Source organism: Siphateles boraxobius, unplaced genomic scaffold, assembly GCF_051911475.1.
Source record: "Siphateles boraxobius isolate OS27281-9 unplaced genomic scaffold, OSU_SipBor_1 11, whole genome shotgun sequence".
Lineage (NCBI taxonomy): Eukaryota > Metazoa > Chordata > Actinopteri > Cypriniformes > Leuciscidae > Siphateles > Siphateles boraxobius.
This window is the reverse complement of record NW_027508711.1, coordinates 6,797,599-6,824,351: the sequence shown is the minus strand read 5'-3', so window position 1 is coordinate 6,824,351 and position 26,753 is coordinate 6,797,599. Positions and strand designations below refer to the sequence as shown.

Genomic DNA, 26,753 nt, shown 5'->3' with positions numbered 1-26,753 from the left:
GGGAGAGCAGTGCTGTTGATCTGCTCAAGGCCACTGATGGTATCCTGCTTTAGGTGTTCCACCTGTTCAGCGTCTTTGAGTTCTATGTTATACCACCGACCAAGGGTTTTTATGGGCTTCTCCAGAATAGTTGGTATCGGCTCGTCATTGATGTGGAACCTCTCATTTACAATCTGGCCTTTGACAATGGAGATACTGCAGGATTTGCTGGGTTTAATCTCCATTCGTGCCCATCTGATGTTTCCCTGGAGTTTGTACAGCAGGCTTTTGGTGCATGCGTTAGTGATTGTTATAGTCGTCATGTCATCCATATACGCCCTGATTGGAGGAAGGCGCAGCCCGCTCTTCAGACGTTCCCCTCCAACCACCCATCGAGATGCACGAATTATTAACTCCATTGCCATGGTGAAGGCCAGTGGGGAGATGGTGCAGCCCGCCATTATGCCTATTTCTAAGTGCTGCCAGGCGGTTGTACTAGTCTGAGTTGTAACGCAGAACTGGAGGTCCTGGAAATAGGCTTTGACCAGCCGTGTGATGTCCTCTGGGACTTGGAAGAAGTTGAAGGCTGCCCACAGCACCTCATGAGGCACTGAGCCGAATGCATTGGCAAGGTCTAAGAAAACCACATGTATGTCTTTCTTTTCCTTCTTGGCCGATTGCACCTGGTGCCAGATGACATTTGTGTGTTCCAAGCATCCTGAGAACCCTCTTATCCCTGCCTTCTGCACTGAGGTGTCAACATATTTGTTATTTTGCAGGTTTGCTGAGAGTTTTTGTGCCACAACACTGAAGAAAAATTTTCCTTCGACATTCAGTAAGCTGATCTGCCGGAATTGGTGGATGGTTGAGGAGTTCTTCTCTTTGGGAATCAGGATCCCTCCTGCCCTTCGCCATGCCTTCAGTATTATGCCTTTTCCCCAAGTCACCTTCATTAGCTTCCAGGGGAACTTCAAGACGCCTGGTGTGTTCTTATAGAGCCTATATGGAACCGTTGGGCCCAGGGGCTAATGCTGTTCTTGCTCGCTTTACTGTGTTCTCAACTTCCCTCCATGTTGGGGGTCTTGTTTCCAACTGGTGCTCAGGTGGTTGGATTGGTGGCATGTCATCTGGGATGGTGGCTGGCACATGCCTCTGATTGTCAGAGTAGGTCCTTCTAAGGTGCTCTTCCAGTTCTCTCACAGGTACATTGAGAGTCCCGGTTTTCTCCTTGACAAAGAGGACATATTATTGTATAAATAAGTATAATTACTGTATAATTTGAATGTTAGTATTTGACATAAAAGGTGATGCATAACTCTAAATAAGTTTAGAAAAGAATGTCCATATATAGGTGAAAATGCCCCTGGGAATTAATTTACGGTGGCAAATATTGCCCCTTAATAAAAATATTAATTTCTGTCATTGCTGTGAACTGACCACTGCATGGAATATGAAAATATGAATATCTTCGTGAGTCTGCTGTCAACAACAGGCCTAAACCAGCCATGGCACCAGCAAAAAAACACAATCAGTAAAATATCATCTAATTATTATCAACAAAACGTTGAAAATATTGAGATATATTTTTTGTCAATATTGCACACCCCTAATGTACGGTATTAATTTTGATTTCTTCAGGTCTTAAAAAGCCTTAAATTTGACTTTGAAATGTGTGCAGGAACCCTGTAAACGGTTAGACAGTTACCTAGCAAGTCAGTTATTTTCAGTAAACAATTAATAAGCTTCTTGGTCCCCCTTGCTTTTGCTCTATATTTCTCACCAAAATGAAGAGAAAGAAGGACATCATGTCAATTGACTAATACTGAATATGTAATGCAAATGTAAAAACATAATGGAAATGCAAATACATTGTTGAATGATTATAAACATGGTATTTTGCCTGTTAATGCCTGCAGTGCAGAAAATGATATGACAACAATAAGGTCTAAATGTAACTGGCCCCTCTAACAGTAAAACTGGCCCCAGCTTGCCCCCCATGTCAAAAAATACAAAGTTGACGTTTATGATACACATTTTTTGTGTATATAATAAACAAAATGTAACAGTAATACACCCCTTGTCAACAGAATATAGAAAAAAAATAGTCTAAAATAATTTGCTAATGACAGAAAAAGATAAATAAAGATAAGAAAATGAAAACGTATTTATAGCCTGCATCAATACAAATTAAATGCATTGCAAATGAAAGTTGTAATGATTTATAATAAACACACTTGTCTGAACAGAGCACCTTTCTTCTTGCTTTCTTATTTACTGAAGATGAAATGGTGTTGAAATACTGTTTACATTGTTTTAAAAACAAGAATAATGGTTTGTTGTTGGTGAACTTAAATATAACATTTGCAGAAACGATACGTTTAAAACAAAGTAAGAATTGAAAAAAGAGTCAGATTCGTAGTGTCCCAAAATATTGTCTTATAGTTACACCTTACATGATATCAATAATGAATGTCTTCCTGCAACTTTCAGGCTGCATCAAAAGTTACAACTTGACCTGACGAGTGCGCCATTACGTCATCCCTGCCCAGCGCGCGCGCTCGAGAGAAAGAGAGAGAGAGAGACGTCGAAAAATAACTGTCCCACTACCAACCTCCGCCCCTGCAGCCATGCCACTCTCTGGACTTCACTGTCAAGCCTCTTAAAAGAGAGGAAAATCTGATTTAACCATCATCCCGACTGACGGTGTTTAATGTGGAAGCGATAAACGCTGACACTTCCGCGGTCCAGAGGATCTGTTTGCTGGCGTGCCTGCGCGTGTATGTATGCATGGGAGTGAACTGGAGAAAGCGAGGAGAAGAAGAAGAGGAGGTAAGCACGCAGCGAGCTAGCGATAATTCATCCACCTCAGACAGTCGTCTATTTCTGTTAGCGACCATGAACACGTGCTTTCGTGTTTTTACAAAGAGCGACTTGAACGCGCGTGTTTGTGCGATAGTGTTGTCTCGAAGTGGCAACTCGCCGGGAGTTTGGCATGGACTGAGCGCGCGACACATCTGCAGCAGAGCTCTGGCCTCGCGATGGATCAGGCCGAATCAAGTGTGACTCGCAGACACGAGAAAGAGCCTAGGACGAGCTTTTGTAACTGTAAATACATTTGTTTTATGCGTGAGTGATTAACTGTTGTGTGGTGTATCTTTTGCTTGGATGTAGCTAGCTGCTATTGGAGGACGTTAACTAGCTTGCTGTGATGGAGTGAGTGCAACCTGGCAGGAGCCTGACCTGACTTGATAACTTGGTGGTGCACTGCACTGTGTGCTAGTTTGAAACTACACTTAATAATCTCTGGGTTTGTATTTAGTATTCATAAATTGTCATATAACTAATTTAAGGTCAGGGGTCTGAAAGAGGTCATTAGAAGTGTTGTGATGCATGAACAGATGGAATGTGTTGACATACTGCCTGTCAAGACAAGAGTAAGACATTTAACCTCCCAATTCATAGATGTGGCGCCCGTTTAGTCCAGTTTAACGGTAACTGACATGTCAGGAAGATTGAAAAAACTAAATTATATATATATATATATATATATAATAAATGGAGTTTTGTATGAATCCCCCTAGTTCACATGTCAGCAGAATTTCCTTTTTTCCATTTGGGCTTGTATATGATGACATGTTAAATATTAGGTTTAGTGAAATAGCAAGCTTTCATTAAGCACATGGGTCAATGACATGACGTGCATATTTGTGTGTCCTAGTGCATTATTTCATTTTAAAATTATTTGATAAATTCATGCACTATAACACTTCATTCTCCAAAAATGTCAGGTGGTGCGACTGTTCGAACAGACTAAGAAAACTATTTAAAATGGTGTTTGTTAAATTAAAAACTAAATAGTATGGCATAATTTTAAGTTTTGAAACTATTCATAAACAAATTGTATAATTTATAAACAATTTTTGAAGCTTTATTTGTCAATGACCCGCATGCTTTTTATTCATAGTGTTTTTCAGTATACTTGTTATTGTGACAGGCCTGAGGATAACTATTTGTGCTCATTGAAATTTTCATTGAAATTTATTTTTGTTGACAAGTAGGCCTAGTTATTAAGCTCTGGTTTTGTCTCAGGTTTTTACAATCTAACATATAATGTTAATATAACCATTAACTGAGTAGGCGCAACAGTATTTAAAATGAAGTTGCCATGAAGTGAAATTAGCTATCTATTTGGTAAATGCATGTTATTGTTTTTATTGTGATTTATTTGTCCATGTGTATGTATATTTATTTGTTTTAAATTTGATCTCGTAAATTTTTATCAAAATGTCTTACCTCGATCTTCTGGTGAAAATGTCAGTCTTCGTTGTGGTGGCGTATGCCAGACTTCTCCATTCATTTAGTACGCTTTACTAGCCTGGCTAACGTCAGACCCAAGTCTCATTGAGACGTGGGTCAGGGAACCACATGTTCATTTTCTCGTATTTGAGACACGGTTTGAGAATGCTCAGAGCCGTTTATTGGGTGCTACGAATGTCTATCAAATGCGGCTGTACGTAGCTCATAGCCAATCGTTTCAATTATACCAGATGACGTATGTAGAGCGACAGAAATTAGACGAGGAAGAAGACGATGGGTCAGATTTACGTGTACACGATGGCGTTCTGCGACTATTGCCGTTTGTGCAAGACAAACATGAGGGTAGAAGGTATATGGACACTCTACAGACAAACAAATATAAACAAACTGCTTCGGTGTGTCGCATAGACGTCATCATCGTCTTGCTGCTCCCTCCCCGTTCTGTGTTTGGTCCCCTCGCTGAGGTGAAAATCTGGTCCATGGAATCCAGGCTGCCTAGCAGCGATAAAATTGCGCCGCGCGCAAGGCAGCATGGGGAAACCCAGGCTAACGCTTTACAGCCTTATCTCAAAATCCAATCACAGATGAATAGAACTAAGTCCCTGCGCTATCCGTAAAACTCGGTTGTCACAATAAAGAAGAAAAGATCTGTCGCAACTACTTTTTCATCGCAGTTTTAACATGATAGTAAAAGGTCATTTAATCACACAAAAAAAATTGTGGTCGGCACAAAGCATGTTTATACTGCAAGAGAACCCGTATTTTCTTTTAACTTTATACCTGTAGATTTGTTCATTGTTGTAGAAGATAAGTGTGCAAGTATCACAACGTGTCCATGTTGTTATCCGCCTAATTTGACTAGCTTCAAGATGCATTTGTGCCTAAATACTGTTGAGTTTGATATACAACATAGGAAACATATCTGCCTAAATGTTAATGCCTTTTTATCTTAATAATGTGCAAATATAGAGCATTTTATTATTTGTACTGTAGGGTTGTATTTCTCTGCAGTTTGTGGCCCTGTGATAATAGACCTGCTGTGATCCATTTTCAGGTCACGGCCCACCAGTCACTACCGTTAGAAAGAATATGCATCTTATATTGTATCTAATTTGACTGACATATGCATTTGTTATTTTGTAACAATAATGAGGTCATCTCAGAAAGCCTGGCAGCACTGCCCTAATGTTCATGCATTTTAACAGCAATCTAGTTAGAGAATTAGTTACATGTATGTATTGCTTATGAGATACTAATACTTAGTCTCATCTTATCAACATCCAACTCATTTTGTCTGGATCGTATCTCTCCACAGCTGTCCTGCCATTTGCCGTGTTTGTCAGGATATAGTTTAGTTGTAATGGTCAGGGATGCATTGACAAAATGCTCTTTTCTCCCGTATGTGGAAACATGGCCCTGAAACAGCTTTCGGGCAGAAATAAAATTCAGGCTAGTGGTCCTGTTGGCTGCAGCGTGCTAAAACAGGACAGGCCGTTTTGACTGTGATTTAGCACTGCATGGCCTAGCAGCATGACTGTTATTCAGGCTGGGCATAAGCTGACTCATGTACCACTGAGAGCCGTACGGCCGTGGAGTCTGTGCGGAGGGAGAGTGTTCTAGCATCATGTTCCTCAAGCTTTTTCTTGTCATACATCACAAGATCAGCCGAATACTTTCGCTGGAGCCGATAGATAATGATATTGTGTATCGACGATAGCCAGAGATAATGCCAAAAGCATCAGCTATCTGCGATTGTCAAGAGGATTTGGCATTTCCAATTAATGTATTAAATATTATTATTATTATTATTATTATTAGGCTACTATTATTATTAAATTAAAATTCCAATTAATAATCAAAAATTTAGATTTTTCGATACATATCGATACTGAAATATCTGAAACGCTTCCAATGCTCATTTTCCGCAGATTTGGTAGACCACACAATTCCGGTTGTGCTCTCCGTCGGCGAGTTGACATACAAACCCCTCACTCGTTTTATTTGCTCCTGATAAACATTGTTGGTGTTACACGCAAAATAATTACAAAATACTGGTCTTAGCGAGTATTCACGTAAATAAAGTCAGTTATGTTCTAAATGAATGTTAACACACGTGTAAGTTAACAGTATAATGGATCAGTGATTGTAACGGCAGCCTAATATTCCTGCTGCCAAATTATGAGATCATATTAAAATATCTATATGGCCATTTTTTCCCCATGATATCAATGTCAGAATTGTGGCCAGTGAAAATGTTCAGTGGCTAGTAACTTTGTTAAACCACTAGCCTCAGTGGCTGGTGAGCAAAAAAGTTAATGTCAAGCCCTGATTAATTCAAATTATATTATAGCAGTGACAGTCTATAATAGGTCTGAACACTGCAATAATCAGTCTTCAATGAAAATTAAGAGCAGCTTTATTTTAAACACGAATTTCAAAAATAACTCGTTTAAAACAAAATACTTCAAAAAAATTTTTTTGCAGGTGGGCCACAAGAGAATTATTAAGAAAATAAATGAAGGCAGTTATATACTGTTACCAGCAGTAGAATAATCTCTCGTCGCCTCTGAGAGAATATGTGCCGTTATTGCAGCATCATATGTCAAAAGCTTGGTCAGTCTCAACTCTTACTTACTGTAGTGAATAGTTGACTGTGGTTTGAAACTTTTTCACTCGTTCACTGCCATAACTCTATAACTCATTGCTTGTGTGATGTTCACTGGCTTGCCTTGGTTTAAAACTGAAATATTTCCAATATTGAAACGTGAGATTTTTCTTTATCACCAACTCAGTCTTTTTTTTTGCAAAAGGACAAATTTTGTACGTGTCATTTCCCGTGATAATAAAAGTAAATATGCATATAAAAAGGCCCCTCCCCCCTAACTATAATATTGTGTATCAGCGGTTGCACATGCTGATGATAATGGCGCACCCATCAGGAGTTTTGGAGCCGATCACGGGAAGCAGTATCTGCCGATACTGATCTATTTGAAGCTGCTTTTTTATTATGTAGAATTATTTATAGGGATGCTCCAATCAGGATTTTTACAGACATTAATTCATGGCCTGAATTTCATTTAAAAATATTTTACTCACACCGGAAAGAAATTGAGATGGCGCCGCTGCACGTCATGCCGTACCTCTCATCGCCAGAGGCGAGGACCGAAATATTTAAGTGGGTGGGCCTTTATAAAACAGGGTGGGTAAAGCGTAGAGTATAAAAACTGCAAGGCAAATTGCCAAGAGTCAAATTTGTTGCTACATTGTTCGGCGAGTCGCTCCTAAAATTGCCATGATTGACAGTGATGTATCGTAAAGGTATTTATCAGTGGATCCTAGTTGCAGCCTGGTTTTTTTATATTCATTTCATTATGGTAAAGATTTAACTTTTTAACAGCACCATTTATTAAAGTCCTGTGTTGTTTAAAATGATTTATTTATTTGACCATTTATCTCAATTATTACTTTTATTCGTATGTGTATATTTCCATGCTATATCACACTGTTGTGATGCTAAATTCACTTAAGCATCACAACCGATTTGACATTGTTATATAAATATTAAATGAATATTATATTAATTAATATAATAAATATTGATTTAAAATAATTATAAATATAAATAAATTGAAACCAGATATCGGTCGGATTTTTAATTTTCACTAATGAAGAGTTGTATCTGATAATGAGGAACATATGGGTTAAGATTGTAAACATGCTTCAAACAGTGATGTTTCAGTGACTAATTGCTGAATCAGTTTCTGTAGTCTGGATTTTCATATCAAACACTGTGATGCTTCATCTCTGCTCCATTACAATATTGGATTATTGGGCTTGCTTTCAATGGATAGTGTTTAGCCATGGTGAAATTGGGGTTTAAGGAATCAGCTTAACATTTATAAGTCCCAGCTCACTGTTGAAACTTTTTTTTTTAGTATATCAGTGCCAGCTTTGTCTATTATTGGCGTGAAAGTTATCTAACTATAGCACTTCGTCTTGGTTTGGTTTACTGATGAGTCACTGAGGGATGTTGAACAAGTTTCAAATCAGTTTTGGATTTTCTTTGTTGCATAAAAAATGACAGGAAAAAGCAGAAAGAGGATCCCTCAGAAAGACTGAATCCCACAGGAGAACCTGTTTACCAGGTAGCATGATATTTCTGATATTTGAAGGCATTTCCTCTAAAAAGACAAAAGGTTCAGTGTTTGCTGTGGTGTAGTTTTTGCTCTTGCTCTCAGAAGAGAAAGAGAGGACATGAAAGAAAAGCTGAAAATTCAGACTCCCACAGTGAGTTTGTCAGATGACACAAAAAGAAGAATAAAAAGTTGTTTAAATCAGTGCGTTTGATAGGATATAAAGAGTAGAAGTAACTAGATTCATAGTTTCTCAAAACATTGTTATGCCATGTCTACCATGAGCACGTCGTCCATTGACGAGATTCACCATAACGACTTGAGGCTGTCTTCACTGGACCTGGTTTATTAGTTTCCAAACAGAATTTTAATATTGGTGCATCTGATCACTTAGAAAAGTAATACCACACCTTTTCGTAAAAAGGCCCTCATTGAGTGTCTCGTCGAGTTTCTCTCGGGCTAGTTCTTCCGGCGTGTTCCTGTCCGGCTGCTTTTTGGCAAAAACGTCTTTGAGAGATCACTCTGATTGACTGTTCAGCTGAGTGAGCCAGTGCAGGAGAAGAAAAAAGAAAGCTACGTAAGCATACAAACGACAAAGACTGCAAAATAGTAAGCAAGCAGGGCTTTGTTTTGCCTTGTTTGCTCTTTAGCCTTCCCTTCTTGAATGATTAATACAGACTACTGCCACATGCTGGTAGAGTGGGCGACCAGAATCTTTTATCACAATATGAGTAATTTTATTTCACGAAAACTATATATATCACGATATAGTTATTTTTGATGATTTCATGATGATGAGTTTTTATGATTTCAATGATGAATTTCATAATTCTGGTCACCATTTTCAATATTACAAAACTAATAGACTATTAGCCCAAGTAAAAACAAAAAAACAAAATCAATCTTGCTGGTAACTTATAGTAAACACTGAAAAAGAAACTAATTACAAGCATATAGGAAAACAAAGTACAATAGAACAAAGACACAAATGAAATAGACCTACCTGAAAACTTCAAGCACTAGAAATAAGAAATACTACATAAATTGTATGTAAAGTAATCAAATGTATAAAAAACACTGCATAGTCTTCACTGTGTAAATTAAATATACATGAATTATTAAAGTCACGATTTCCATTACATTAGAGTAGATGTTAAAACTTCATGCTGATTTGTAATCGGCTTTCGCCAAGATAAGCACAAACTAAGGCGTAACTTTACAGTAACCTATGCTTCATTTACGCTTCTTTCCATATGGTGATGTGAATCTCCTTCTGTCTGGTGTTAATAGGTGCAGTGTATTTGCACACACAACGGCTGCAACCACAGTGCGGTCCCCTCATGACAACCGTCTGGATTGAGCAGAGTAGGGGACATCTCTAGGGTCTACAAGTAGGCACCTTCCGTCCTCAGTGTTTCGTCAACTAGCCCACGACACCTCAAGAGGGCTCGACAGTGACTCTGGCGTCCCAGAGTCACCCCCCTCCGTCCCCCAATCAACCCAACCCAGCTTACTGACCTTTACATCCCTCCTGCTGCTGAGGCTGCTCCTTTGACCTAACCACAATCTCTCACAACCTCTCCACAACCCGACCATACGTGCAACCCGTTTGACTAAGGCTGTTGAGCCCCACTGCGGACGTTAAAGCGGTCAGTGGCAACGGTTCCGTATGGGATACTACAGCAAAACACAATATCTGTCCAAACACCAATCCTCATTCACGCAAAATACACAGGAACGTAATAACTGTAATTACTATGCAAAATATACAAATAAACCAACAAACTCTTCAAGTTTCTCAAGAATTTTTCGAAACCGTAGCATGGCGGCCTGTACATAGCCAGCCAGACTCTTTCCGTCTCAACCACAGCCAGTTGCTGCTCCTCTCTGCTGCTACAGATAAGTTCTTTACTGTGCGACGCAACTCTTGGCCACTGAATCCGACGTCTTTGAGGAACCGGGTTGTGGAGTGTGTCACAAATCCTTGATAACCCACTTCCACTGGATAAACCTGGACTCTCCATCCTCGCTGTTCTGCTTCAGTGGCCAGCTGAGCATACCGCAGTTTCTTCCTCTCATATGCCTCATCTACAGCATCCTCCCATGGCACTGTTAACTCTATCAGTTGAACAATGCGTGCTGATCCAGACCACAAAACAATATCTGGTTGGAGGTTAGTGGTGGCAATCTCAGGTGGAAAAATAAGCCGTTGATCAAGATCAGCCAGCATTTTCCAGTCCCTTGCAGCTTCCAGTTGTCCTGAGCGAGAATTGGTTTTAACACCTTTCTTGGTGGTTGCTCGCCTGGGTGGAGGAATATTGTCTTCTGTGTGTAGAAGTACAAAAGTATTTCTGCAGTGAGAGATTTTCACTTTTTTGTTGATTGATTATCATTAACAACAGCAGGTAAATTTGGATTGTCATTTTAAGACCGACTGCATGGATCAATTATACTTGGTTATTATACCGTTATTGTGTATTGTTACACCCCTAGTGGTTTGTTCAAATCCCTAACTGTAGCTAATTCGAGAAGGATGTAAGCTTTGCTTAGTAAGGTCAGGGAAGTGTATGAAGGATATAAATCACTTGTTTGTAATTTTTATGTTTGTTTAAATGCTTAAATGTTTGTTTAAATGCATCAAAAATGGCCTTTCACTGGACCAATGCCTTTATCTCTGTGCTCTATCTCTGGCTTGACTCTCTAATGGCATCCTATAGGTATCCTGTGTCATTCAGTATGGCTATGCATTATATCTGATTCTCCTTGGATGAGTCATCGGCAATGTCATCCCCCCACACGGTGCAGTAAACACGGGGGAGTGAGCTCAGTATGCAATCATCGCTGCCACGACTCACATCATCTCTTCATCTCTCTCATCAACTGCGCTCCTTCTCTCTCAGGTTTGATTTGTCTCACGGCACTCAGTGGGAGGAGCCATGACCGAGGGGGAGGGACAGTTTTACAGCGTGCAGGTGGGGGACTCCACCTTTACGGTGCTCAGGAGGTACCAGCAGCTCCGCGCCATCGGATCCGGTGCCCAGGGTATCGTCTGGTGAGTGAGTGGGCGGCTGGAATTAGCTGAGTTTTATCTGCCTCCATACTAATGATGTCGTCATCACACATCCCATTAGGCATCGCCTGTCTCCATTTGTCATGAACGCAGCAAATGTGATTCTGTCATTGACCTGAATGTCTCATTAGAGATTTGAATCCCTGGTTTATAGCTGCAGTAATAATAAGGGGGATTTTACAGCCAGCTGCATGTCTAAATTGTTTATCCAAGTGCAGGAGATGGACACTAAACCGTACAATACAGTAATGACATTTAGAAGGGGATTGAGGTACAATAGGACATTGCCCATGCACAAGTATAGATATGAATCATGTTTGAACCATTGAGTATGGTTACTACAATGAAGAATCATGTTCTTTCTGCCAAAACTCTTTATTATAGAAGCATGTTTTATTAGATTTTGCTGGTTAACCCCGTGAGATACCTCAGTTAACACATTTGAAGACATTTACCAGTGTTTTTAAGTCTTCCCTCAAAACTACATTTGTAGGGTTGCTTTTATTTGACTTATTTGATTTCTTCTAAATATTTTTTCTATCCTATTTCCTGAATGTACTTCTCTTTTATGAATTCATTTATTTTGTATAATTGTATTTCTCTTTTATTATTATTTTTGTAAAGTGTGTTGAGATGTAGAAAATAACGTTTATTATTCTTATTATAAACCAAATATAGTTTTAGAGGAGTTTTTTTTTTGTGCCAAAAATAAATAGTTAAAATCTGATATAGTTTTACCATAGATATTTCTCGCCATAATAATGGCCACAGAAGCTGGCATGGCGTCAAAAAACAAACAAACTACAATGATGATTGTGATTATTTGAGTGTGCCTGTTTTTCTGCCCCATTAAGCTCTGCTCTGGACACCGTACTTGGCGTCCCAGTTGCTGTGAAGAAACTGAGCCGGCCCTTTCAGAACCAGACCCATGCGAAGAGGGCCTACAGAGAGCTGGTTCTGCTCAAGTGTGTTAATCACAAAAACGTACGTCTCCTTAACAGTACACTCTTCCACTCAGAAGTACAATTTGAACGGACTCGAGCAACTCTATTTTGGTCAGGGCTGTCGCACCTACGGACTGTTTTTGCTGGAATGTCAGACTTCGGTTACACTCACCGGTTAAGAATGTCAGATGGTCTAAACAACTACCTCTGATATTTCTCTCCAATTGTCTGTCACTGAACAGCCTATTAATGAAATGAAGACAGCCATAAATATTGGTATCGCAATTGTACTATTGCTCCATAAAGTAATTTTATTATTAAATTTAAATATTTTTGGCTGCACATCTCAGAGAAACACACTACTGTTTTTGAACAAAACGGTTGAAAGAATGATTCAGTGACCCATTCAAGATAGTCACTTCATTTAATTTGTATTTAATGGTAATAATTATTATTGTTGTTGTTGTATAGTCAGAATGGGATTTGAATGGGTTTCATGAAAACAAAAGCGTGAAGCCCCGTTCACACCGCCAGCGACTTTGTCGCTGTATGTCGCTCGGCTCTGTACTGTGAAGTCGCTTGTGGGCGTTCGTAGTGCTGTCGCTCTAATTTTATTGGTAGACTGCACGTCTGGCCATATCTATACAAAATACCATCACAAGTGATACATACAACTATATAATTTTAATTTGACTAGGAATTAGGCTCAAAAGAAACAGTATGCTGTTGGGAGAGTGTTTTTATATTACCACAACAATGTTCAGTGGATTCAATTAATTTACTAGATTAACGATCGATCAATCAACAAATTAAACTCACTCATACTGTCATAAATTACTAAAACGTCATTCGAATTTGACAAATAATCAATTTTCTTGTCCCTAATAGTCAACATAATGCAGGGGAAACTGTAAAATGAACTGCAGCAGTACTAAACTTGCATCATAAAATTACACCATTCAAACTATAAATGTATGAATTAAACTCACTGAGATGTCGACAGTTTCTTTTCCATGCATAATTTTACTATATCCATTTATGTGGTTACAGTCAAATCATATAAAACTGTGAAATCGTCCTCGGAACAATTCTGTCTTGCCTGCACTCGAGACGGTGATGTGAGCTCCACTGAAAGGCTTCTTTCCTATTGGTTGTCGCTCGTGAAAATGGCTTCTCATTTGCATAAAGTTGAAATTTCTCAACTTTTGTCGCTTGTCTCTTGTCGCTTGACATGCCCACATTCTGTCGCCAACGGTCAATGTCGCCTGAAGTCGCCAGCGCTCCATTGAAATGAATGGGATCATGTCGCTGCGTATCGCTGGCGGTTTGAACGGGGCTTGAATGTTGCCTGAGATACGAGACACTTTTTTTTTAACATTAATGAATTTGAGGAGGGCTTTGAATACCAAACTGGTGGCCTGCAATTGGCATCCTCTAAATAATTGTTCAGTCATCTGTATTTTTAAAACATTTAGATTTAAATTTAATTTTGTGGTAATTACTGTTAATATATATAAAAATGGAAAATACACAAATAAAATAATTTAAACATTTCTTTCAACTTTGGGTTGATAAGTATATTGAATCTAGTACATAGTATATTCATATTGATTAATCTGCAACCAGAAATTATTAAATTATTCATTTAATAGCGGCCAATTCTCCAGGGTCTACGATGCTTATCATTGAAAATCAGGTATTGAGACCCTAGCCTTTGTTGTCAGGCCGATTCTTATGTGTAGATTATTCCAGATTTGTTTTTATCATGTTTCACTTTTTTTTCTTTCTTTTTTTAGATCATCCGTTTGCTTAACGTCTTCACGCCTCAGAAGTCATTAGAAGAGTTCCAGGATTTGTAAGTTTTGAGTTTATAAATTCATGCATTTATGCTGACCTTGTAATTTAGTGCAAGCAGAGTTTGTATAGCCACAGGGTCTATTGGTGCTTTGGCCCTCAGTGTGATTATTAACATTCATAGTTTTGCTGACACCACAATGCAATCTCAAGAGGAACTGATGAATTGCACTGTCCTACTCCTGCATGTGATAATTACAGCTTTAGGATCGAAAATTCTATGTTATTAAATCAAGATTAATTACTACTCCTGATAACAGCACTTCGATTGCTGTTTTACAAAAGTGTTGCTGACTCAGTGTATTAAGTTTGGGATCTTTGCATGTTTTATACTTTTTAACTTCATGATTATTTTCTAAATGGGGGCAGTCATGGCCTAATGGTAACAGAGTTGGACTGGTGACCCAAAGGTTGCTGGTTCGATTCCAGTACCAGCAGGAATATGACTGAGGTGTCCTTGAGCAAGGCACCTAACCCCCAATCGCTCCCCAGGCGCCACTCAAGGCTGCCCGCTGCTCCGGGCGTGTATCCACGTTTGCAGTGTGTGTGTGTTCACTACTCACTACTCTGCTCCTAATGTGTGTGCACTTACTTGGATGGGTTAAATGCAGAGGTCAAATTCCAAGTATGGGTTACTTTCACTTTATGCTAGTCAGTTCTATGCATGATCTGTACATGAGCACAGAAAACCCTGAAGAATCTGGTTTCTCTCCTCAGGTACTTGGTGATGGAGCTGATGGATGCTAGCCTTTGTCAGGTGATCCACATGGACCTGGACCATGAGAGGATGTCTTACCTGCTCTACCAGATCCTGTGTGGCATCAGACATCTACACTCAGCTGGCATCATTCACAGGGTGAGATGTAACTACAACTTGTGTGGCAGTTAATAAGAATAAAACTAAAATAATTAGAAAAACTGAAAAAAACCTAATGCCTCAAAGTTAACTTAATAAAACAAAAATAACCATGTTAACTAAAAATATTTGTTTCATTTTTTGGTACATTGTACATTATAAAATGTTGCACCTTGACTAAAAATGATCCCACATATCCCTTGGCTGCTTAATAAATACAGTGCTTAGAAAGGGACCATTCTAAAGTTGACTAAAAAGAGGAATAAAAAATCTTTTGGATGAAAAGATGATTTTTTTATTCCTCTTTTTAGTCAACTTTAGTATGGGTGTGTTCACCTATGCTAAGCATTGTACATGCAAAGGAAAAATGGATATGAGTGAAGTTTCTTTATTTTCTAAGAAACCAGCTGTGATATGAAAAACTAGCACCACTACACTAAAAATGTTTGATTTTACAGTCCAGCGGTCAATATGCTAAAAATATGTGACCACAGAATGCTGCCATTGACCAATCATATTTAAGTATTTCCAAGAGCTTATACAGTGATTGTGTTTTCTTTGACTCTAAAAATGTCTAAAACTACACCTAAAATATAACTTCATTAAATACTAAGCAAAAACAAATGTGGGAATTAATGATTAATTAAACTAATCTGAAAATTTAAACGAAACTATATAAAAAATACTAAACTATAATAACCTATGGATTATGGATTGATTGAACTTAATTTTCCATCAAATATGGAAATGTTCCTTCTCATAAAAACAAAAATGTTACACATTTAGGACACAAACAATAATCATAATCATTCAACAAATTCAAAACAACCACCCAATAAAAGTAATCTTTCTCACAAACGATGCTTCTTAATCTTTCTCACAAACGATGCTTCTTGCCCTTACTTAATTCCTTTTAATATTCTCACTGCCACTGGTATAAAAGAGTGTTCGGGGACTTTCTTTCAGATGGAAGTTTTACAAATTCAGATAATTTGTATAATTTGTACCCTACTAAACGCTTCAAGCTCAGGTTTAAATAATGGCTCATTTTTTCTTTCAATGAGTAAAGACCGAATACAACATGACACATCACCAGCTGTGTTCTCTGAGCCCTTTTACATTATAGTATACCAATGTGTGAGATTGTCTTTCAGCATGACTGTATGAGACTGTTTCATCTCTGCCCCGCAGGATCTGAAGCCCAGTAACATAGTAGTGAAGTCCGACTGCACTTTAAAGATTTTAGACTTTGGGCTGGCCAGAACCGCCTGCACTAACTTCATGATGACACCCTACGTAGTGACCAGATATTACAGAGCGCCAGAGGTCATCCTGGGCATGAAATACAAGGAGAATGGTAATGCTATAAAAAAAAATTTCAGTAATATTCTTGAAAGCCATTGGAGAGATAAAAATAAAATTGTTATTAATATTTAATTATGTTTTGCCAGTGGATATTTGGTCGGTGGGCTGCATCATGGGTGAGATGGTCAAAGGGAGCGTCATATTCCAGGGCACTGATCGTATCCTCTTGATCCTTGTTCAATAGCTTGTCCATAATCACCTATGCATTTAAACTATGCAGATATAATGCAAATTATAGCATAGAAAGTAGAAAATAGAAAGCTTTCAAAGTCATTCAAAAGTTTGGGGTCAGTTCAGATTTTGGAAAGAAATTGATCGTTTTATTCAGCAAGGATGCATTAAATTGATCAAAAGTGACAGGTGACAGTAAAGAGATTTATAATGTTACAAAAGATTTTATTTAAAAGAAATGCTGAATGCTGTTTTTTTATTTACTTTATATTCATCAAAATTGTTTAAACAATTTTCAACATTTGATGACAATTTTAAATGTTTCTTGAGCACTAAATCAGCATATTAGAATGATTTCTGAAGGATCATGTGACACTGAAGACTGGAGTAATGATGATAAATTCAGCTTTGCCACCATAGGAATAAATTACATTTAAAAAAAAAATTACATTTTATTTTAAATTTTAATAATGTATCACAATATTAATGTTTTTACTGCATTTTGATAAATAAATGAAGCCTTGGTGAGCATAAGATACTTCTTTTAAAAACAACAAAAATCTTAACGATCCAACGCTTTTGTGTGTGTGTGTGTGTGTGTGTGTGTGTGTGTGTGTGTGTGTGTGTGTGTGTGTGTGTGTGTGTGTGTTTTCCACAGTTCAATCATGAAACCCTGGTGTGATGGATTAGACATCATACTGCTAGTCTCTGAATAGTTCTGGGTAACACTTTATTTTACAGTGTTCTTGGTACACATTACATCATGTAGTTACTGTAGTAATGACTATAAATTACATAATTACATGCAACTAACACAAAACCAAACCATAATACTTCCCAAACCCTGTTGAAAGAACATGTAGTTTATTTATACTACTCTGTACTTAAATGTTTATAATACACTGTAACAAGGACACATTAAAATAAAGTGTAACCTAGTTCTGCAAAGTATCGTTCACTCGTGATTGTTACACGTTTGACGTTTCCTGTCTGCTTTTGGTTTAGTTGAAAAATTCAAGTTTCAATGCCATGTGAGTCTTTCATCTTGAACTCCTTAATTGAGATAATCTCAGATATTGACCAGTGGAATAAGGTAATTGAGATACTGGGAACCCCGTCGCTGGAGTTCATGAACCGTTTGATGGAGACTGTAAGGAACTACGTGATGAACAAACCTCAGTTTCCTGGAGTCAGTTTGAATGAGCTTTTTCCCGATTGGGCCTTCCCATCAGAGACCGAGCATGACAAGATCAAAAGTAAAGCATTCTAAATCTTCCATGTCTTTTTGTTATCTTACTTTGCCGTCTCTCTGAGTACAGTCTTAATGGTGTACTTTTTACATCGTTTCTAATGTAGCTAGTCAAGCACGAGACCTGCTGTCCAAGATGCTGGTAATCGACCCTGAAAGCCGTATCTCTGTGCAGGAGGCCCTCAGTCACCCTTACATCCACGTGTGGTACGACCCAGCCGAGGCCGATGCGGTCAGTGGACCCTTATCCTTTCATGTCACTTTGTCCTGTCCAGTCAAGTTGAAACTGTTTTACATGGGACATTTGTACAATGCCAAGGAGGAGAAGGACTTGTAATGATTGTTTTGTGTGTTCAGCCGCCTCCACAGATATCAGACAAGCAGTTGGAGGAGCGGGAACACAGCATTGAGCAGTGGAAAGGTACAAATGCCCTCTGCTGTCACTACCTCTTGTTGAGCTATAAGCTTCTTGTAGAAAATGAATGCCTACAGCAGAAATGATCACTGAAGATCTTTTGCATTCTCATTTATTCTACAGTAATGGGTAGTTTTTCAGTATTGACCTTATAAGCTAATGTCTGCTGAAGGGTTGAGTTGGCTTTATTAGTGATTTGTAAAAAGATGGAAATGGACAAACTCTGCTTGTTTTTTGGGGGGTTTTCTCTCCCTGCAGAGCTGATTTATAAAGAAGTAATGGACTGGGAGGAGAGGAACAAGAATGGAGTCTTGAAAGAGGAGTGTTTAGGTAAGTCACTTGTACAAATGTGAGATCGGTGTATTCATCCAGCTGTCTCTGTCTCGTTGACAGTTATTAATGCTGAAACTGATAGAATTGGGTTGAATTTTGACTTTGGACTGTAAACAGATGAAAATAATAATTCTAGATAAATTTGACAAATTTTGCCATACTGAGCAGAGGACATATATATAGATATAGAGATTTAAGGTCCGTTTAGTAGTTTGGTGCTAATTTAAAAAGTTTTACACATTAAGAAATAAATCGAAACGGCCACCATTCAACCCAAAAAAAGTCATATAACCATTCCATTAACTCTGAAGCTGTTGTTAAGTTTGAAGCAGAAATATTTAAAAACTTTATGTAGTTTTATTATTTAATTAGGGCCCGAGCACTGATGGTGTGAGGACCCTATTGGAATTGCTCTGTTTATGTCTCTTTGTATTCATTTGTTAAGGAAAAAAATTATTTGTTACATTTTCATTACCCCCTTAAAGTGTTTTTTTTTTTTTTTAAATGTGCTCCTAACTGCTCAACTTAGGAGCACATGTTCTCCTTGGGTAAAAAAGTAAGCGTCAAACCCTGCATGATGGAAAGATTTGATGACAAAGTAATGATGTCCTAGATTCTTCTTTTGTATTGGACAGTTAAGAGAATTAATTGTCGCTGCCTAAAACTCACTAGTATCAGTGTAATTTACGTAAAACTCAGAGACGATCATGCTGATCCACATAGATAAATGGCAATGTAGCATCTACATTTTAGTAGGTTTAGGTTTTAGGTTTTAGTACTTAAATGCACAAAGAACAGCAATGCTAATGCTAGCTAAGTAACTACTGAATTACTGTCAGTTACCGAAAAACAATTTTGAAACTATAAAAGATGTAATAGTAAAAATGTTATCTGCATTTAATAAATATAACAATGTTAGACATATTTAAGTGCATTTTCTTGGGCCCTAATTTTGATGCATTGCTCTGTTTGTGTTGTAGATGGTACGGTGAACAGCAGCGCCACTGCATCCCAATCGTCCTCTTTTAATGACATCTCATCCATGTCAACAGAGCAGACACTGGCCTCAGACACTGACAGCTCCTGCATCGACACCCTCACGGGGCCGTTAGAGGAGTGAATCAAGTGACTTCTCGCTTGTCATGTCCCTCTCCCTCGCCAGTGTGGCTCATGTCGTGGTCTTGACCGAAGAGAACTGTGGCTGCACGTTCATACAGCTGCAGGTTTACTCTTGCTTTTTTCCTCTGTCCCATCTCACGTATACAAACATTCATGTAATATTCTTAATTCTGTCGCAATTGATCAAAAAAAATCTTTATCCAGTTCTTGTATGTTTAACTGCATCTTCACATTTTTACTTTTAGATTTTAAAAATAACTGTTTAAAAATGGGTAGATAGGTAATAGGTTTATGCATTAATGCATTCACATTTTACTTCATATAAACTAATATTAATTACCATCTTATCCATCTAGTGAAGTTGTTATTATTATTGCATAAGCATGTATGATATCTGGATCTATCCTTGTCATTTATGTCCCCTCTCTCTGTGCGATGTAGCTTTTATCACGGTTCATTTCATCACCTAAAAGAAGCACAGATATAAATTCTGACAAATTTATAGCTAGTGAGCCCAACTGGAACAAGTTCCTCTTACAAGTATTGCTGCATGATTACAAAGAAGACTTACTAGACAGACCATTTAACTACAGATCACTGAAATATGCCTAAACGCATCTAGAAATGGAACAATAGTGCCTGCCTCTGTACATAGTCACCATACATACACCCATTTTAAAAGTGAACCTAATGATGCATTTCTGTTGGTTAGGGTGTAGTCATGTGTATATATACGTACATAGATTTTGTGTAAATGTTCTTTCTTTGTGCTGTGGAAACATTACAGCTTCTGATTATGATTTTGCATATGTACTCTAAAACATGTATGGAACTTGAAACTGATTGTAAAAGAAAATTGCACATAGAGGTTTCAAAGTGAGCATATTTGGTTTAAAATGAACAAAAACGTATATAAAATGAACAAAAACGTATATCTAGATCTGAGATGGCAAATTGTGGATGTAATATCCTAATCAAAGCCCCTGTTCCTCATCCTTCCAAGGGTAATTAATCACTGCTGGCAAGTTCGTGACATCTCATAAGATTGTACATTTAATTGCATGAGCTAATGCAAACCATAGCCTTTTTTTTATTTCCTCAAACTTGAAAAGCCCATAAGAATGTTGTACAAAGCAAATTTATGGTTTCTTTCCTTTTTAAAAAACAGGATTGTCAGCAGGTTTTTATTTCTTCACTTTCCTCTTGAAGATTTTCCGGGAAACACTGAAGAATTTTCATGTTTGTATGGCCATATCATTTAATTATTTATATATATGTCTATTCAGCCTTAGTTTACTGTGTGCAGACTTGCAATGCAGTGACATGTGGGTGTCAGTGACACTCCATTCAATTAGAGACCTGTTTTGGACTGTGTTCTTTAACACTGGTATTCATGATGGAGATTCAATTCATTTGTCAACCGTTCTGCTTCCTTTTTCATCCAGTGTTCAGTTCAAATGTTGTAGACTGTATGATGTTTCCTGTACCCTAAATTCATTATGCATGAAAACACGAGCCCTCTTCATCTAAAACTTAAGGACATTGCAGAAACCTGTCCTTTTGTTGTAGAAGACTAAATTGAGAGCCTCAGAAGGACATTTTGAGTGTATTGTTGAATTTTTGGTCCTCCAAGCTCTTCTGATGGACTGAAACATGAATGTAGATCTTTCCCTGATGGACAGGCCGGGAGGATGAACTTAGCTTCACCATAACAATCATGCCTTAGGCATCTCACTAACACCATCACTACAGCTTGACCTGGAGATCACAAAATGATTGACAGTAATGTGCCTGCAATCAAGTTTTGTTTCTTTTTCAGCAGTCTGGAATGTTTGCTACCATACCACAACCTCCTTGAGCTTGTAAGATCTAATTTGGTGCTTCACCTTACTTCACCCTAAAGTGATAATGTATTGCAACAACGCAATAGTGCATTGTGTTCCATTTTCATTTCGGAGCCTCATGCACATTAGTTTCGCTGTTATGGACTCATTGATTCCTCTAAAGAATACTGGTGATGGACCTCTGTGTCATTTAGACCTCCAAGACAATGATCAAAGCTGGCTCACACATTCTCAAGGGCTCTTCTTTTAGGTGTCTGTTTCCCTTGTGGGAGAGGGTGTGTCTCTTTGAAAAACGGTGTTTAGTCACTGACAATCTATCACTAGAGGTGGAATCTGTAATGACTTGAAGAATTATTGACTTGGATATTTACTTCTCAGACTATCTTCCTTAGAAAACAGTTCTCATGATTGTCATCATCAATCTTCTCAATCAAATCCTGTAAAAGGAAATAATATCTAACTGCTCTGTGCTAGTAATGTCTGTTTAGTTTTCATGTGTTTTGTATTGTTGTGCTACATATGGGTGCCCTCTCAGTGGGCTATGATGGGAGTTACCCAAATCACAAACCTGTCTGAAGCATATGCAAAACTTAAATGGGATTCTGTCTACAATAAAAGTGAGTCGTCTTTTCTCTACGAAAAGAAAAAAGAACCATGTGTTACGACTGTCCAAATAAAAATCTCAAACTGAAGTAATGATTGATGTCTTTATTTTTTTATTTTTTCATTTTATTTCATATGGTACAAATACATTCAGTGTATGAAGAGTTTGTTTTTGTACAAGGTACGAGTGTCCTGTGTTAGCTACACAGTACTCAATTACATAATGTACAGTGACCCCAAGCCAGGGCAGAGACTTTTTAATTCTGAGCTAACTTATCGTAGAGCATCCCTAGGGACAAGTTTTCATTAGAATCTCTTTTCTCAAATATGGCATCCATGCTCAGACCATGATGTCTACATCATGAAACTCTATCCTACTTTTGGGTTCATTCCATTGTCTTTTAACACTTAAATGGCAAAAATTGTCTTTAATATTATTTTGAACATGCTGGTCCACAGTCATTCAGGCAACAGAACAGTACTTAAAAGTGGGGCAATGGTTTCCCTCAGGAATGCACCCTCATTTATACAGCCCTGAAACCGACACTGTTTTAACAATGTTATTACTCTGAAACTGGTGTTTCCCAGCCCTGATCTTGGAGTACTTCCAACATTACATATGTCTCTCTGATTAAACTCAGCAGCTGGTTTGCAAGACTTCTTTCTGAAATGGGGGTATCAGAGGAAGATCTCCAAAATGTGTACTCCAGGACCACAGTTGGAAAACACTTCCCTAAAACATTGAAACCTTTCATATGCTGCTAAGCTTAGATTTGTTGCACAGCATGTGAATCACAAACAGCATGTGAATTCAAAAACTTTGAACAATGCGACTGGTTTTCTGGGCCTCTGCTTTAAGCTCTCCAAATGTTTCAAAGAACTGCTCCATCTCCTGCTGCAGAGTGGCGTTCCGTCTGTCAGCATCTGCACGGGCTCGCTCTACATTTCGCATCTTGATCTCGGCCACACTGACCCAGCGTCGCTGCTGCTCCAGAGTTGAGCGGAGCCCTGCAACTTCCCCCTGAAGTACCTTGTTCCTCTGCTCTAGCCTTAAGACAGAGAAGAGAACGGGGTAAACTTACTGTGTTCATGGCTGAAGTACAGAATGGAATGTCCAAAACAAAAGCAAAAAAACATTAGACCATTTAAGAAACCATACAAACACAACGACAATACACCACTATCAAAAACAAGAAAGAGACATACAAATGCAACCATGAAGGGTAATCATTTACATGGTTTATATATATTTATATATAGAGTTTTTTTTTTCAATAAACATAATGGGGATCAGGAAGAGTACTGAATACATAGGACAAGATTCATTAATCTAGTGTTTCTCAACCGTGTTCCTGGAGGCACACCAACACGGCACATTTTCATAATCTTCCTAATCAAATGCACCTGATTCAACTCATCAGCTTGTTAGTAAAGACTCAGAGACCTAAAATGGAAGGGTCTGGAGAGCTACTTTCCTGAACCATTCAAATCCAACCTTGCTCTTGGAGAGCTACCTTCCTGCACTGTTCAGACCCCAACCCTGTTCCAACACACCTGCATGTAATTTTAAGTCATCAAAAACACCTTAATTTTGCTGGTTCCGGTAAGGATTTCAGCTAAACTCCTCAGGGCAGTAGTTCTTTATAGTAGAGTAGAGCAGGGTTTCTGCCTCTGCGTTAATGTAATGACAGTGCCAGAGATTTGCAATTTTCCCTTACAAAACAATTGTGGTACAAAGGCAATTGATGATATCTTACCTGTTCATTTTTGCTTCATACTCTGCCTTTTGCCTGGTCATCTGTTGACGAAGCCCTGCAACGAGGCACTGCATGGCATGGGAGGCTGGAAAACCTAAGGGCTCTTGGGGAGCACTTGGCAAAAAGACTTCACTGCTGCCAGTGCTTAAAGGGGCATCTGTGGGAGCAGATGATGAGGCAGGGGAGTTAGGGCGAAGGTCTTCTTCACCAGAGTCCATTCTGAATGAGGGGAACTGTACTGGAGAACCATGGCATGGGCTTGCAGCTCCACCACTTCCACTGCCCCCTTCCAAAGGCACAATCTCACAGGAGGACCAAGAGCTGCTGCTCTCAGCCATGCTGGCAGAACCTTTGGCCTCCTTGTCTTCTGTATACCGCTCCTCAGTAACTATGTTGTCATAGACAGATAAGGTACTATCCTGGACTTCACTGCTGCCTCCACTCTCCCCTAGCGCCCCCTCTGGACTCCAGCTGGGTTCTTCTATGTCAGGCCAGCTCCTTGACTGCACACAAATTTCAACCCCAGCTTCCAGCACTTTGGTCATAGAAGGGCGGGCAGGTGGTGAGCTGGAGGGTGTTGGTACATGTCTTTTATGGAGATATTCTTGTGCTGAGCTGTGTTGACTGTGGTTGTCATAAACCAGAGTAGAGCTGGTTGGTGAAGAGTCATCTTGAAGCTGTCTCTCTGTGTCTGATGGATGATGGCTTATGTTTTTCTCACAAGGGCTTTGAAAAGACCCTCTCCTCTCTGTGGTTATTGGTAAAGAGTTTATACGTGGACAGGCTACAGTCTGATCTGGAAGGGTCACGTGATCATTGCCAAGCAGAGGCTCCCTCAGGTGGGAAGGTGGTTCATGCACCCATTCCACAAGGTTACTGTGTCTTTGTTTTCGGTGGACGGCTTGCAAAGATGTTTCAGGAGGGTTGCAGTTCTCTCTGGAGAAGAGCAAGCTGTGCTCACGGATCAGTTCAGACATTAGATGTTGCACAACTGCTGCCCCTAGTGTAGGAGAGAGGGATGTTTAAGTGTGTGGTCCACAGCCATGTGGCAAACAGCGTCACAAGTATTTGACATCACAAGCAAATGAACACATACACTAACTTAAAGGTTCAGTGTGTGATTTTCTAGTGTTCTAGTCTACATCTAGTGGTGAGGTTGTGAATTGCAACCAACAAAAGTTACGGTGGCCGACAGGAAAAGATGTAGTCTGAGACAGCAGAGAGTAGCCAGTTAAGCAATGAGGTTTCTTTAGAAGTATAAATTAAGAAATAATGTTTACTTAATTATTCAGTAAAACTATATGTTATTGCGAATATCATTGTCCGTATTTTATTCTCTGACTTTAGCTTGCTTTGCACGAAGAACAACATAGTGACAAAACGCGTTTGTCCGTTTAGAGCTACTGTAGAAACATGTCGGTGCAAAATGGCAATTTCAATTTAAGGGGACCTGCGGTGTATGTAGATAGAAATGGCTTATTCTAAAGTAATAAAAACATAACAGTTCATTATGTATAGTCTTTATACACCACTGAAAACATAGTTAAGTTTATGATATTGCATTTCTGTCAACAGATCCTCCTAAATATTACACAATGCACCTTTAAGATGTATCTAAATCTCAGAAAAGTCATTAACCCTTTGCCTCAGACCCTTTTTATCGACATCTAAATATTGCTCACCTCCAATGATACTTTCTGGGTCCTCTGCTTTAGGCCGGAGAATATTTGGCCCGAAAACAGTTGCCAAATTCTGGATACTCATCTTGTTGACATTGGAGCATGATTGGACATCATTTAAGAATCTGGTACAAAGATGTGTCATAGCAGTGTTATGTGACGTGAGCCATGACTAAAGACTTGACGCTTCATGGCAAATTAGGTTGAAGCTCCAAATGCCAATATCTAGATATTGAAAACCAAATCCTTAGATCTTTGGATGAAACAAAATTATCTTACTGGCAGATGTATTTCAGGAGGTTGAAGTTTGCTACAGGCAGCTCATAAAGGAGACTCTTCAAATCTTGCAAACCCTGAAGTTCAGGATGAGATTATAAGAAACAAAATTATTGTCTGCCCTTAAATGTCCAGAATGTAATCGTATTTTCTTGTTTAAATTGATCAAATAGCACCATGCTCTTCTTTGAAGTGAGTTATATAGTTGACTATACCTTTTCTCTATCTGAGGGGATTCTTTTGCCACAAATAAGAAACTCTTCATAGCGGGAAAATGGCACCAGAGGTTCAGGCAGCTCCCTGAGGTATAGCTTCAGCAAAGATGCCACTGTGTGGACATCTGTGCTGCTGAGAGAGCAAACATGTATTCACTACAAGAGTAAATTCACTTATATAAGTATTTGTACAAATTAATTTACTTACTAATATTCTCTCTCACACAGACACACGTTAGGTTTCGGGGACTTGTGGAGACTATCCATAGACATAATGATTTCTCTATCCCCTAATCCTAATCCAAACCCTACCCCTAAACCTAAAACCTGTTGAAAGTAAAAGGATGTTTTTTCTTCTTTTTTTTGAGTTTAGTATGTAGCAGCGGTGGGCAAAATTTAGACTTGAATCAGCGCCATTTTAATCCATAAGTTAAATTAAATTGACCATGTCCAACATGAAGTTAAATTATAATTGTAGGCAGTGCAATTCACTGAATTACAATTAAAATAAATTATTCAGATAATTGTATTTTGGGAAATAGTGTTTTTTGCACTTGGCACCATTGCCCATACA

The 26,753-nt window shown here is 38.6% G+C and overlaps 2 protein-coding genes across 9 annotated transcripts in view; one reads left to right on the top strand and one right to left on the bottom strand.

Moving 5' to 3' along the window:
- Window positions 1-2,501: 2,501 nt before the first annotated feature.
- mapk9 (mitogen-activated protein kinase 9) lies at window positions 2,502-22,341 on the top strand. 3 transcript variants are annotated; one of them, XM_077195130.1, is made up of 12 exons: window positions 2,502-2,808; window positions 11,330-11,481; window positions 12,354-12,483; window positions 14,240-14,298; window positions 15,015-15,153; window positions 16,345-16,510; window positions 16,605-16,676; window positions 17,763-17,945; window positions 18,046-18,170; window positions 18,296-18,359; window positions 18,612-18,683; window positions 19,667-22,341. In XM_077195130.1, the coding sequence occupies exons 2-12, from the start codon at window positions 11,366-11,368 to the stop codon at window positions 19,804-19,806; spliced, it is 1,266 nt and encodes a 421-aa protein (XP_077051245.1). In that variant the 5' UTR covers window positions 2,502-2,808; window positions 11,330-11,365; the 3' UTR covers window positions 19,807-22,341. The 3 variants fall into 3 exon arrangements, with proteins under 3 accessions (XP_077051245.1, XP_077051265.1, XP_077051254.1); XM_077195150.1 differs by having other exon boundaries at window positions 2,512-2,808; window positions 18,308-18,359; XM_077195139.1 differs by lacking the exon at window positions 2,502-2,808 and adding an exon at window positions 3,025-3,286.
- A 1-nt stretch (window position 22,342) lies between these two features.
- The window catches only part of LOC143701616 (rho GTPase-activating protein 24), a 28,007-nt gene continuing 23,596 nt past the window's right edge, over window positions 22,343-26,753 (bottom strand). For 3 of the 6 annotated variants that reach the window (XM_077195071.1, XM_077195078.1, XM_077195094.1), the window contains 5 exons: window positions 26,180-26,309; window positions 25,968-26,041; window positions 25,692-25,813; window positions 24,010-25,009; window positions 22,343-23,301 (listed from right to left, as the gene is read on the bottom strand). In XM_077195071.1, the coding sequence (XP_077051186.1) occupies window positions 23,064-23,301; window positions 24,010-25,009; window positions 25,692-25,813; window positions 25,968-26,041; window positions 26,180-26,309 (1,564 nt within the window). In that variant the 3' untranslated portion in view covers window positions 22,343-23,063. Of the gene's footprint in view, window positions 23,302-24,009; window positions 25,010-25,691; window positions 25,814-25,967; window positions 26,042-26,179; window positions 26,313-26,753 lie in introns of all 6 variants that reach the window. The other 3 variants (XM_077195053.1, XM_077195062.1, XM_077195087.1) reach the window with 1 other exon arrangement.